Raw genomic sequence first — 13,714 nt, forward strand, 5'->3', positions numbered from 1 at the left:
AAAACCAGGGTCCATCATGGGCATCACTTATCCCTCCAGCTGCACCTCGGGCACAGCCCTCCCTCCAAAGCCATAGGATCCAGAGGAAACTTCATGGACCTTGGAGCAAGCGCATCTGATTACGTCAGTTTATACCATCTTGACTGCATCTGATAACGTTCATTGATACCACCTTCCAGAATGGAGCGAGCCTCTCTCTCCCACCCCCATGGCCGACAGCCACACCCCTCTTCTTTCCGGGGTCCCACGTGCCTCTGAGTGTTACCTTCACAGCCACGAGCATCTTGTCCTTGGTGGGGCTGAGGTTGTAGCACTCGGCCAGGAAGACCTTTCCAAAGGCTCCCTCGCCTAGTTCTCTCTTGAGCACGATGTCCCTCCTTTTAATGTGCTGCACGTCTGCGGGAGGGGACAGAGGAGAGCAGCCAGGTCAGTCTCCGGTGCTCGTTCTCTCCTCGGGGGCTCAGGGGGCTGGGGGGCACAGGGGTCCAGGGCAGGGAGCTCCACCTCGGAGGCCACGGCGGGGCCAGACGAGCTCCAGCATCTTACCTCGGCTGTAACAATGGGCAACACACAGTGATTTGAGTCTTAACCAGAATGAAATCTCGGCTTTAGCTGACTAGCCCTGAAGCTCTCTAAATCATAGCTGCCTTGGCTGGAAACCAGGAAACCTGAGTCAGTAGTCTTTAATACCCAGGATTCAGGCATAACCAGCTGAAAGTACTGAGCACCGGAGTCCTCTGGGCATTGCACAGATCCAGACTCAAGTGGGCCTGAGACTCGGCATCTCTAATAAACTCTCAGGTGATGTCTGTGTGCTGTGGGTCCATGAGCTGCCCTGGGTGACCCAAAACCAAAACCCTGGTTCCTCCTCCCTGTGGGTTTCGGAGCTTGGGAAAGTTATTTCAGTTCAGAGCCTCTATGTCCTCACCTGTAAATGAATGAACACCAATACCTTCCTCCCCGAATTCTTGGGAAGATTATTTGAGATATGAAGAGTTTAGCCCAGGGTCTTGGTACCCCTCCCCACCCCCCCCCCCCCCCCCCCCACACAGACACATCACACTGACTCTTGTTATAATGTCTATAATTCTCCTATAGCACAGTGTCTGGTTCACGACAGAATCCACAAAGTGGAAGTTAAAATTATCTGGGAGAAGCCTCTATGTGAGAATCCCTCTCCTCGAAGAGACAAAAAAAAAAAAAAAAAAAGAAACCAGTGAAATAAGAACATAAGTCCAGAGACCTCCCCAGATCCGGGGTCTGTGCAGAGAGAGAGGACTGCTACTATCTTGGCTAATTTAGCAACCTAATTAAAGTCTGTCAGCCAGGAGGAAGCAAAGCTGTGACCTCAGCCCTCCCACCTATTTGGAAAGAATGCTTCGAAGGAATCGTACAAGAAGTGAGCTGATGACGGGGTGGCGGGAGGAGCGAGCCGGAGATTACTCACGACCTTTCCATTCATCGTTCAACAGGCAGAAGCTCATTAAATACCTGCATTCACTTTATGAAGAGCATTACAGAGCCAGGAAAGAGCGTTGTCTCAAATGACCTCGTCAAAAAAATGAAAGCTGAAGACAGAGGACCGGGGCAGACTGTCCCCCAGAGCAAGCGGGCACAGGACAAGAGGCATGTGGCCCCCAGGGCCTGGGTTAGTGTTTGGCTTGGTGGGGGCGGGAGGGGGCAATTCCTTTTATAACAGATTACACAGATCTTTTTTTTTTTTCCTATCAGAATTCTTGGTAGCCCTGCTGTGTCCCAGATGACCCGCCCTCTGGGATCTGTGGGCGGAAGCATTTACACACCATTTTCTTTCCTCTCAGCAAGACATCCCTGCAGGCTCCGGGGCCATGGGGTGGCTGGGGAGATCCCACATGCTGCAGGGCTTTGCCCGCATCTTTACAGAAAGGGAATTAAAAATCGGTTCCCTTTTCACACCCTTTGCTGCTATTTCCCAGCCTCTGAGGAATAGGATATTTTGGCCTTGAAGGGGAAGGCTAAGGGTCTCCCACCGAGAGAAAATGAGAGGTCAGGACCTCTCCAGGGAGACCATCTGCTCATTGCTGCACAATCATTCCCAGGTGACTACTGATAACGCACAGGTCCCGAGAGATGAACATCCTGGTGGGGCCTAAGAGTGGAGGTAGGGATAACAGGATGGTAGTTTCCTAAGGCCGTGCCTGCACCTCTGAACCCACAGAGATCAGTCAGGAAGGGGAAGTCAAGGGCACCTGGGTCAGGACCTGGCTCTCTCCCACTATGGACTTGCCCGCCTCACAAAACATCTTGAGTCTCAGTTTCCTCATCTGTAAAATGGGTGAGGAGTATCATATAACCCAAGCTCCACTTACCTGCTACAGGAGCTATTATGTGTAAAGTTTGTAAACCTTCAAGTCCTCTGAAACCATGTGTGTTTCAGTGTTTTCATCATTACTGATGAAGGGAAAATGAAGGCCAAGTCAGGAATTGCCAGCTGGTGGTTGAAATGGGGCTCCAATCCAGAACACCAGGACAGGTCACAGTGGCAAGGCCTTTTAAGGAAGAGCCCTCTTTGGCCCCAGGCCCCTCGCCAACCCCAGCCTCCAACAACATTGCAACAGGATGAAAATAAAATCGCCTAGAAGGCTTATGAAAACTGATCACTCAGCCCTTCTCCTGGAGATTCCTATTCAGGAGGCCCAGGCCGAGGCCTGAGAATTTGCCTTCTCTAACAAATTCCCAAGGTGATGTTGGTACTGCTGGCCCGGGACACTTCTTTGAGAACCAGCGGAATAGGTTGACGTGAGTAGGGCGAGGATTCAGCCAGCTGATGGCTGATGCTCACCTTAACAGACTGGCCTCAACAAGTTCCACCGCCCCAGATATGAGTCAGGCATCACTGCTCAAAGACCAGGCGGAGGCCTGCAATCCTGGACTTACCTGTGTGGCCTCATCAAGCCCCCTCTCAGAGCTTCCAGCCCTCATCCTCACAATGGAGACCACGACTCTCTAGATTCCTTACTTTCTGGACATGCCTCTACAAAGGCAGGACTACAGTATACACTGTGTGATCAGGAACTCAGTCGTGCCAAGCGGGGGGCTGGCAGCTGCCTCAGGGCTCTTGTGCATGTTAAGTCACTTCATTTGTGTCTGACTCTTTGTGATCCCATGGACTACAGCCCGCCAAGCTCCTCTGTCCATGGGATTTCCCAGGTGAGAATACTGGAGGGGGTTGCCATTTCCTTCTCCAGGGGATCTTCCCAAGACAGGGATACAACTTGTATCTCTTTCATTTCTTGAATTGCACGTGGGTTCTTGACCATTAGCACCATCTGGTAAGCCCACAGTATATATTGGGCTAGCCAAAAAGTTCAGTTGCATTTTTCTGTAAGTTATTACAGAAAACTCAAAAGAACCATTTGGACAACCCAATATGTTCCTGGGTCCTTAAGTCCAACTTTGAGCTTGGGTGTTCTCACCAGCTCCTCACCCTCCTCCCCAGCTTCTGACTCTCATCCACAGTGAGTCCGGAATGAGAAGGGAGAATGTCTGTGGAGGGCAGGGCCCTGTTTTCCAGCTGCTGAGTCTGAGGCATGTCTCAGAACCCTTCTCCTCTCCCTCCCTTGGCAGCAAGAATCACAAGCCTTGGAAGATTCAGACAAGTCTTGTGGCAGCAGCGTAGAGGGGGGCCTTTTCTCGATGCTCCCTCCAAATCTCAGGAGTTAAGGGCCCAGGCTTCCCAGGTGGTGCTAGTGGTAAAGAACCCGCCTGCCAATGCAGGAGACATAAGGGAACTGAGTTCGATCCCTGGGTCAGGAGGATCCCCTGGAGGAGGGAATGGCTACTTACTCCAGTATCCTTGCCTGGGAAATCTCATGGACAGAGGGGCCTGGTGGGCTACAGTTCTCTCTGGTGGGTCGCAAAGAGTTGGACATGACTGAAGCGACTTAGCACACACAGGAGCCCTGAGGCAGCTGCCAACCCCCAGCCTCAGGAGGTCGCAGACTTGACGGCTGTGGGCCTTGAACGTGGCAGAGGACAAGTGGCCGTGACACTGGGAACTCATCTGCCCTCTGCAAACATAAAGCAGAAGCCACCCATGAACCAACGTATCTGCCCCCAGTCTGCCAATGGATCTCTTTCAGAGACGTGGAAACACCCAGTGGCTCAGAATAACATTGCCGGACTCTAGTCATCTGCAGGGACAAGTATTTTGATACCAATACTTGAGCTTAGTCCACAGATGGAGTGAGGAGACCTGAGGAGGGGTAGCAGAAGGAATAGAAAATCAAAACAGACTCCATCCCACCGTAAATCCTTCCCCAAGAGAGAACCTCCCTCCAGTCATGGGGATAAGAGCTCCATGAGATAACGTGGGAGCTTCGGCGATGGAGAGGCTGGACTGGGGCTGGACTGGGGCCAAACGCATAAAGCTAATCACTTCCATGTGGAGAACCCTGTGTACCAACAAGACTCGAGATCCCAGACCTCTGTCCGCGCAGCTTCTTTCTCCGAACCCAAAGGGGAAGAAGAAGTAGGTGAAGTTCCCAGTCTTCTCCATCAGTTACCAGTCCTGTTATCTGCTCCACATGCCGTTCTCACGATAACACTGAGGTAGGTGTGATTGCACCCCTTTCACAGATGAGAACACGGAGGCTGGTGGGTAACTTTCCCAAGCTGACGGAGCTAAAACATGGCCAAAGGACTCACTCTTCTTTCTCTGGCTCCTGACTCTGTGTGCTTTCTGTTACCTGAAGCCGCCTTTCTTGTGTCCTTCTCCACTTTGTGGAGACAGTCGGTCCCCAGAAGCTCAGTCCTCCGTCTTCCCCCTTCCTCTACTCCAGCCCGACTTCTCTTACCCTGTCCATTCCTGGATGGAAGGCAGCATTTCCCAAAGGAAAAGAGTAGGAGCCCTCCTCCACCCACCCACCCCAGAGGCCCCTAGGAGAAAGGTATAGGTGGGGATGAGTGTGGGAGGAAAGGGCGCTATGCAGGCCCCCAGGGAGTGGCGGGAGTGGGCCATTTCCATTTCAGACACCCACACGGCCATTGGGACCTTTTTGGTGTGTTTATTTTTAGTTCACACTGCGCAGCTCAGAGCTGCCTCTGGTGAAGCCATCTGACCCACATGCCAAAAAGTGATGGATTTTCCTAGGAGGCGAGGGCATCAATCTCCTTTTACTGCCTGGCTGGCTGGCCCAGCAGAGTCTGGGTCACAAGGGGAGGATGCAGGACCCAGGCAGGGGAGGAGGGGACCCAGGGAGGGGAGGAGGGGACCCAGGGAGGGGAGGATGCAGGACCCAGGCAGGGGAGGAGGGAACCCAGGGAGGGGAGGATGCAGGACCCAGGAGGGAAGGAGGGGACCCAGGGAGGGGAGGAGGGGACCCAGGGAGGGGAGGATGCAGGACCCAGGAGGGAAGGATGCAGGACCCAGGCAGGGGAGGAGGGGACCCAGGGAGGGGAGGATGCAGGACCCAGGAGGGAAGGAGGGGACCCAGGGAGGGGAGGATGCAGGACCCAGGGAGGGAAGGATGCAGGACCCAGGCAGGGGAGGAGGGGACCCAGGGAGGGGAGGATGCAGGACCCAGGAGGGGAGGAGGGGACCCAGGGAGGGGAGGAGGGGACCCAGGGAGGGGAGGATGCAGGACCCAGGCAGGGGAGGAGGGAACCCAGGGAGGGGAGGATGCAGGACCCAGGAGGGAAGGAGGGGACCCAGGGAGGGGAGGATGCAGGACCCAGGGAGGGAAGGATGCAGGACCCAGGCAGGGGAGGAGGGGACCCAGGGAGGGGAGGATGCAGGACCCAGGAGGGGAGGAGGGGACCCAGGGAGGGGAGGAGCGGACACAGGGAGGGGAGGAGGGGACCCAGGCATGGAGGAGGGGACCCAGGGAGGGGAGGAGGGGAGAGGGGGATGCAGATCCCAGACCGTGGGAAGACCTCCCAGCCTCCAGCGCAGAGGGGCTGCCTAAGAGAGCAAGGGGCTGGTACACAGTGAGGAGCAGTCTTGGGGAAATGGAAAGGGTTCCTGGCCATTCTGGGCTGGCTCTTCCCTAAATCCTTTTTCTGGGAAAATCACCAGTGGTTCCCACAGAGCAAGCCACCTAGATAGCCTCCTGTTCCCACAGGACAGCTGGTTCATCAGAAATCCTCACCCTGTGGGGTCTTCCAAGTGGTTCAGTGGATAAGACTCTGCACTCCCAATGCAAGGGCCCGGGATTCCATCCCTGGTCAAGGAACTAGATTCTACTTGCTGCAACAATGAAAGACTCGTATGCCACAACAAAGATCGAAGATCCCACATGCTGCAGCTAAGACCTTGCTCAGTCAAATAAATAAATATTTTTTTAAAATAATGGTAGATATATGTCATTATGCATGCATCCTAAGTCGCTTCAGTCCTGTCCAACTCTTTGCAGCCCTATGGACTGCAACCCGCCAGGCTCCTCTGTCCATGGGATTCTCCAGGCAAGAATACTGGTGTGAGTTGCCATGACCTCCTCCAGGAGATCTTCCCGACTCAGGGATTGAACCCACATCTCTTACGTCTCCTGCATTGGCAGGCAGGTTCTTTACCACTGTGCCACCTGGAAAGCCCATATGTGGAATAGGAACCTTCAATATCTACTTGGCAGAGTTGTTGAGGGAACTAATTTAATAAAATTTAAGTCAAAGAGATACTAGAAAATACCTGAAACCTATAGGACATTTCACAACAGAACTTTTCCTTCCTTTCTGCAAGATTTTGCTTTTAACAAAGAGCTCGATCTACCTGTGAACAAAATAGTGGCTTGGAAAGAAACTTGGAGATGCGTGGTGATATTCTGAAATAAAATGGCATGAGTTTGCACGGGGGTGGGGGGGAGGAGCCAACAGTGATCAGGGAGTCACTGGCAGCCTATCTGAACAAGCCACCACGATGTCCAACCCCTTCTTCCTTCGAGCCCAAAATAGTTTGCGGGAAGAGGTTTGTCAAACAATGGAATAAAGACATCAAAGGCAGCGACAGCCACCTACTAAAGATTGCTATTGATCAATACAGAAAAACCAGATTTCCCAGGGTCAGCAGTTATAAATAATGAGATCCTGACTCTGCTGTATGTCAACAGTAAAGTCAGCTCCCCAAAGCCACATGCTCCCTCGGTCAGACTCAAAATGTCTTAAGAGAAATTCATTGGCCAACTTGATGCTTTGGTTAATTACTGTCCTGGGAAGCCAGGTGTGCATGCCCTGCAGAGATTGTCCTTCCCTGAAGGCTGGCACTTAGGGCACACAGAAGCAGCACCCGTAAGGGCTGCCCAGAAGTTCTCTTAGCTGAGCCCTGATGGGTTCTCTAACCACCCGGCCTTCCCTTCTTCCTTGGCCCATTGTATTACTGAGTTCTTAATTGGTTCCTGGGCTTCCTAGGTTGCTCAGTGCTAAAGAATCTGCCTGCCAACGCAAGAGATGTGGATTTGATCCCTGAGCTGGGAAGATCCTCTGAAGAAGGAAATGGCAACCCACTCCAGTATTCTTGCCTGGGGAATCCCATGGACAGAGGAGCCTGGTGGGCTACAGTCAAAGGGGTCGCAGAGTCGGATACGGCTTAGCGACTAAAATAACAATAATAACAACCAGTTCTTAGGCTCTGTGCTAAAGCCTCTCGGATCTTCCCCCGTCGACTCTATCTCACTCTGCCCTTGTCCCTTTTAGCTCACTGTCATCCCCTGTGGCCTTATTAATAATAAAAATGCCATGGACTGAGCACTTATTCCAAAACTGGGCACCATGCTAAGTAACACTCGAGATGCCTTGTCTCTTCTTCACAACTCTCCTAAACATAGCACATTGCTCCCCAAGTGCTACAGATGAAGCTGAAGTTCAAGGTGATGAAGCAATTGCCCAAGATCACCCAGCTGTTAGAAGTGACCCACTGGACTCTAAACTCTGGTGCAGGTGGACTTTGCCGCCGAGTCATCCTTCCGCCATTGCTCCCTCGCCTCTTTAACTGACTTCACATCTATAAGGACAGAGATGCTCTTCCAATAACACCCACTCCTGCCGCCCTTGGTCACCACCACCTGAGCTCCTGGTGGGCGGTGAGGATGCTTTCTGGAGATGAGGACGGCACCAAAAGTCAGAAAGCTAAGACCCCGACGCCCCACAGAAGGACAGAGGGTCTCCACAGCCTGGGTGGCTCTTGAATTACAAGGTGAGTCCTGAGAGCAACTGTAGGCAGAAGAGGAAGGAGATTCTTGGCAGGAAAAGGGGGAGGAAGAGGGAATGGGGAGAGGAAGGGCGGCTCTCTGAGAAGTGTGTGTTTTCTTTGCACTCACCAGACCCCAGGGTCTCAGGCTGCCAAAAAATGCTCAGAAGAAAACATTAATGCGATACCACATGTTTAATTACACATGAAATGGAATGTCTTTAAATGGAAAAGAATAATATTCCTGGATCTCCAACTGTGGGTTTTTGAAGCAGCAGGAGGCAGATAGAAGGCCAGCTCTGCCTCTTTGAGAGGGGAAGGAGACCTCCGAGAGGGCAGGACCCCTGCTTTTGCTAATAGTGGGAACGTCCCTTTGCCACCGCAGACCTGGCCCCACCCCTTCTCCTGGCCCCACCGCAGGCCTACGCAAGGCAGGGCAAGAGGAACTAAATTCCCCCTCGTGAGGGCATGACAGGTAACCATGTCCACAGGCAGCGCAGACCTTTGCAGTAGTCTGCCGCCAACCCAGCCAGTCCTCCACCTGCACCGAACAGAGCGTGGCTGCACTGTCTCAGCAACTGCTCTTGCAAAGCAATGCTGGGATGATTTACGGACTAGGAAAACAAGAGGACCTCCTGGGTCCACGTCAAGGATTTTCCAACAGAAGACACTTCCAAGGCTAGAGAGCCAACAGAAGAACTCTGCAGAATTTCTCTTGGAGGTCTGGAAGTTTAAATTAGTCCCAGGTTACCAACCAACCAGAGGAAACAACGACATGGAAAAGGATTCCAGGTCGAAGGAACACCATCATTGTCTGTTGCTGTCACTGCCCCTTGGTGAGGCTGACCCGGGATTGCTAGTCTAAGACTCTGAGGTGTCTGCAGCCTAGCCCATATCATATCCCAAGGCTCTTCTCACTGAATTCCACACCCCACGCTATTTTCAGAGTTTGATGGCTTTGTAAAGGGCCTTTGAAGGGTGCTAATGGATGTTCAAGGCAAAAGGGTAACATCCTGAGCTATCGTCTTTGTAAATTGGGTCTAGCACGGGGCCCAATACACAGTAGGTACTCACTCAATATGGAATAAATAAACGAATGAACCAAAAATCACCTCCAAGCCACTGCTAGAGACTTTAACAAGAAAAACACTACCAAGAGGGAGGAAGAAGGGAAGCCAAGGGAGTAGTAAAAAGAAGAGAAAGATGAGTGAAAATCGGCAAGGATCCAGAAACTTCCAAAGAGCAAACTTATTTATGACCTGGCTCTAAGACTGGCCCCGGGAACCAAGATCGCACGGAACCAGGACAGTCCTGAGACCCACGTCCTACCCCTCAGTCATGGGCACTGCCGGCTGCTAAACAAAGCTCCCCTGCAGGTCTGTATCCACCGAAGCTCAACAAACACCAGGGCACGTGTGCACCCTTAGGCTAGAGGTAGCGGTCTAGGACTCCAAGACACGGTGTTCCCACCAAGACGAATAAATAAACAAGACACCCTGCTGCTTCTGGAAGCAGTGAAGAGAGAGGATCAGCAGAGGACTGTCTGTTCTGGGGCGATTTCCAGCTCATGTTTCCTGACACAAGAAGTTCAGAGATGAGGCTAAGGTTCAGATGTATTTCTGCCCCCAGGTGCTACCCCTCTGAGTTCAACCATCAGGAACTCAGACATTTTACTAACATCACAGGGCCCCTGACATCAGCTCCCTAACCAAGCCCACCCTTTCCTACCCACTTCCTTCACCTCCATGCCGCGTCGGCTCTTCCCATGGTGAGAGGACCCCTCTGGCTCTCGTTAAGCACGGACTGCCCGAGCCAAGAGTAAAAAGCAAGAGAACTCCCCAAGGAGAGCATCTGGAATTGAGAAGTTAGGTGCTGAAAGATGGAGCTCAGGTTCCGACTGGGAATCTGTCCCTCCAACAGCCTACCCAGCTCCCCACTTCCTCTTCCCCCTTCTAGATGTTCCCTTTCCAAAGAGATAGCGTCAAACTCTCATTCAAAATGCCCATACAAGGGATTCCTTCTGCATCTCAGTCTCCACAGAGGCCCTTCTCTTCCAGTAGTTGCCCAGTGATGCTGTCTCAGCCTCTTCCCATCCCTGGCATCTAATTCTGCCCTCCCAGGTCCATCTGGTGACATGATTTCTAACACCAAACACAAAACTCAAGCGCCTTCCAGTCCTGGAGCTCTGGGCCAAGACCTAGACTGCAGGACACCATGGAGCCCTGCATCTTCACACAGGAAGTCTTGAGGACAGCAAGCAGACATACCTATGAAAACCTTCCTCCATAGAAGGAGGACCACAGGACCACAATCACCCATTCATGGAACATGGATGGACGATTACCAGTACGAATAAAAACCTGAACCCTTCAGGCAGGAGGAGATCTGTGTCATCAGAAACAACAATATATCGAAATATACAAAACAAGTACCAAAGGAAGAAAGGACACCAGTGTTAGAGCAAGGGGGATGAGGAAGGGCATGGCTCCGGAACGAGGCAGGACTGGGTGCAGAGTCACAATCAATGACACATCTTAGCAGGCAGCATTTGATGATTTACTAAATCAGTCTCAAGCCTCGACGTTTTCCTAAGTGAAATTAAGAAGGTGTCCGTCGCACTGAGTTGTCATGAGGAGTCAGTGAAATTAGGTGTGTACAGTGAAGTGCCTTGAATGAACTCATGGTAGTAAAGGTTCATAGAGGAATGGGTCTGTTCCTTCCTTTCACCTGCCCTCCGACTCAACCTTTCAAAGATTCTCCCCCTTGACTCAGTCTCTCCGAGCCTTGATTTCCTCACCAGTAAAATGGAGGTGGGGGAAAAAGTGCTTATTGCATGGAGCTGTGGTATCCTTAAATGAGACGCATGCCTGCATGCTAAGTCGATTCAGTCATGTCCGGCTCTTTGTGACCCCATGGACTGTAGCCTGCCAGGCTCCTCTGTCCATGGGATTCTCCAGGCAAGAATACGGGAGTGGGTTGCCATGCCCTCCTCCAGGAGATCTTCCTGACCCAGGGATTGAACCCACGACTCTTATGTCTCCTGCATTGGCAGGTGGGTTATTCACTGTAAGTGTCACCTGGGAAGCTTTTAAATGAGATGAGAAATATTAAATGTTGAGAACAGTGCAGGAGACTGAAGTAGGTGCTCAGAACAACCTATAGTATCGGTGTCCTTAAGGTAATCTTTAATCTTAATTCTGATATTTGAGAACTCTGATAACATGGCCCAAATCCCCAAGCTTCTTCCTCATAAATTCTCGACATAAATGCATAAAATAGGTGCAACAGATGGCCAGGCTGACCGTTCACTGTCCTCTGTGCCCACTTCATGAGTTCATGCTCATGTATCTATGCCCACACCATCCAAGATACCCTTCTCCCACTAGGAGAAATCAACCTATGTCTCCAGATCAATTCTAATCCCATTTCTTCCATAAAATCTTCTCCCAGTTGTCTTTTTTAAGAAATCTTTTAAAATGCTTATTCTTATTGCAAAAACATGTGCCCTGGAATCACCTCTGCTTACTTTGCTTCATAATCTCAATTCACCTTGGAACAGCTCAGAGAAAACCATCTCTAAACAGCCTTGCTACATCACTAGAGCAAGTAGCATTAGTAAACACCAGTATTAGATTTTGTAACATGCGTAAGACATACCAAGGCACAGGATTCCAGCTGATTTACCAGCGCAGGCTGGGCTCTTAGACTGCCTACCTTCACCTACTGCAGAAGCTGCTCCTGTCTGGGGGCCTAAAGATGCTGCTTCTGTCTCAGCCTTCCCCCCAGCAGCAGACTTCATGAAAAGACTTTAGTTTTAACACAAAGCACCCTGGGAAGTGAACAGGTAATCCAGGATGGCCATGGACCCCTTCTGAAAGCCCTGGGTGGCCCTATTTTTAGGAAGGGTCAAGTTCAACCCTGCCCAAAGCAGGGGGCAGGGCTCAGGAACCAGAGAGAAGGTGAGTTGCCCAAGAGAAGGCAGGACACCCAATTCACAGCCAGGGGAATCTAGAAACCACATCCCCATGTAAGCCCGAGGATCTGCTTTCAAGAAGGACCCATCTTTCCTCTTCTTTGTGCAGGGCTTGAACTAGGACCTTACTAAACCTATACACCTACTCCTGGAAAGGGCTTGCACCCGGGTGGAGGATGCAACGCCAGGCTGTCCTCCTTACCCACTGGGTAAGTTCCTGCCTTCTCCTAGCTGCTGTCATGTGGAGGGGCTGTGGTGATAAATGTCACCTGGTAATCCCCACATCCTCTCCTTCACTCCTCCCAACTCGGCTGGGCTCGGGCACACTTTCTTTTCAGCCCCATCCGCACAAAGCGCTCTTTGCTGCAGGCTCAGCACTACCCAGGCTTCGCTGGTGGCTCAGCGGTAAAGAATCCACCTGCTAATGCAGGAGATATGGGTTCAATCCCTGGGTCAGGAAGATCCCCATGGAGAAGGAAATGGCAAGGCACTCTAGTATTCTTGCCTGGAGAATTCCACAGACAAGAGGAGCCTGGTGGGTTACAGTCCATGGGGTCACAAAGAGTCAGATACAACTAAGCGACTAAAGAACAACAACACCGCTCCCCATCCCATTAAACCCCATCAGGCCGACCTTCTAGCCTCGGGGTTTGCACCCAGTTCTTCCAGACTCTTTTGGAGGCCCATGAAACCCACCTCCATAGACCTCAGAGGCCGTGTCAGGAGGCCCGAGGCGTTTGCGATTGAGCCCCTTCCAAGGGGAAATGCTCCCATGTCCAGCTCCCACCCCCTCAGCTAAGACGTCCTCCAGTCACGGGCCCCCCCCCGCCTCTCTAAGCCTCCTGTTCTGGTCCTCACTCTCTTCAGCCCTGTATCTGGCGGGGTCCGAGGTCAGAGCCCCGGGCATGGGCAGCCTGAGACTGTGCAGCCGGCAGATTCGTTCCGCACGGCCTCCGAGATCCCGGATCCCGGCCTCCCGTGTGGAAGCCGGCTCGCCCGCCAGGTGTTTTCCCACCACATCCTCTGAGCCGACTTCCAAGAGCTCCCCCACACCAGATGTTAAACGCACTGGCCGGCGGTTTCCTGGCCTGTCTCCTGAACCTCCTCCTACCCTACAATTTGCAAGAAAAAAAAGAGAGATAAAGTTTAAATTTTATCTCTGGAAGTCTGAGTGCCATGCCTGACCCCTGGAATCCCTCCCCGGACTTGGCAGCTCAGACTAGATCTCATCAAGTTCACCGAGTGTGCTGCCTAAAGCTATCAGCAAACCCTCAGATGGTACCTTGGATCAGAAGACCATTCTTTCTAGTTCTCCTAGCACCCAAGGAAATGGAGTTGGAGAGAAGCGTGGGCTTTGAACAATGTAGATATTATTTTTTCCTTACCAATCCTTTGGAAGATTCCTGAAGGTGGGGGACTGTCAGGACTAACGTCAGTGGAAAATCGGGAGAGGAGAGACCTCACTGAATATCAGAGACTGCAGACCGGTGTCGCTGACAAATGGGCAACTCTCACTGCCCACTCTGGATAGCCGTCTCTGGATGGCCTTGTGTGTGCTCAGTCATGTCTGACTCTTTGCGTCC

The 13,714-nt window shown here is 51.9% G+C and overlaps 1 protein-coding gene across 6 annotated transcripts in view; it reads right to left on the reverse strand.

The window, feature by feature from the left end:
• Positions 1-13,714, reverse strand: part of NTRK3 (neurotrophic receptor tyrosine kinase 3) — a 419,093-nt gene that overhangs the window by 59,543 nt on the left and 345,836 nt on the right. For all 6 annotated transcript variants that reach the window (XM_043922244.1, XM_043922243.1, XM_043922240.1 and 3 more), the window contains one exon: positions 266-396. In XM_043922244.1, coding sequence (XP_043778179.1) covers positions 266-396 — 131 coding nt within the window. The remainder of the gene's footprint in view (positions 1-265; positions 397-13,714) is intronic.

The sequence above is a fragment of the Cervus elaphus genome, chromosome 13 (assembly GCF_910594005.1).
Source record: "Cervus elaphus chromosome 13, mCerEla1.1, whole genome shotgun sequence".
NCBI lineage: Eukaryota > Metazoa > Chordata > Mammalia > Artiodactyla > Cervidae > Cervus > Cervus elaphus.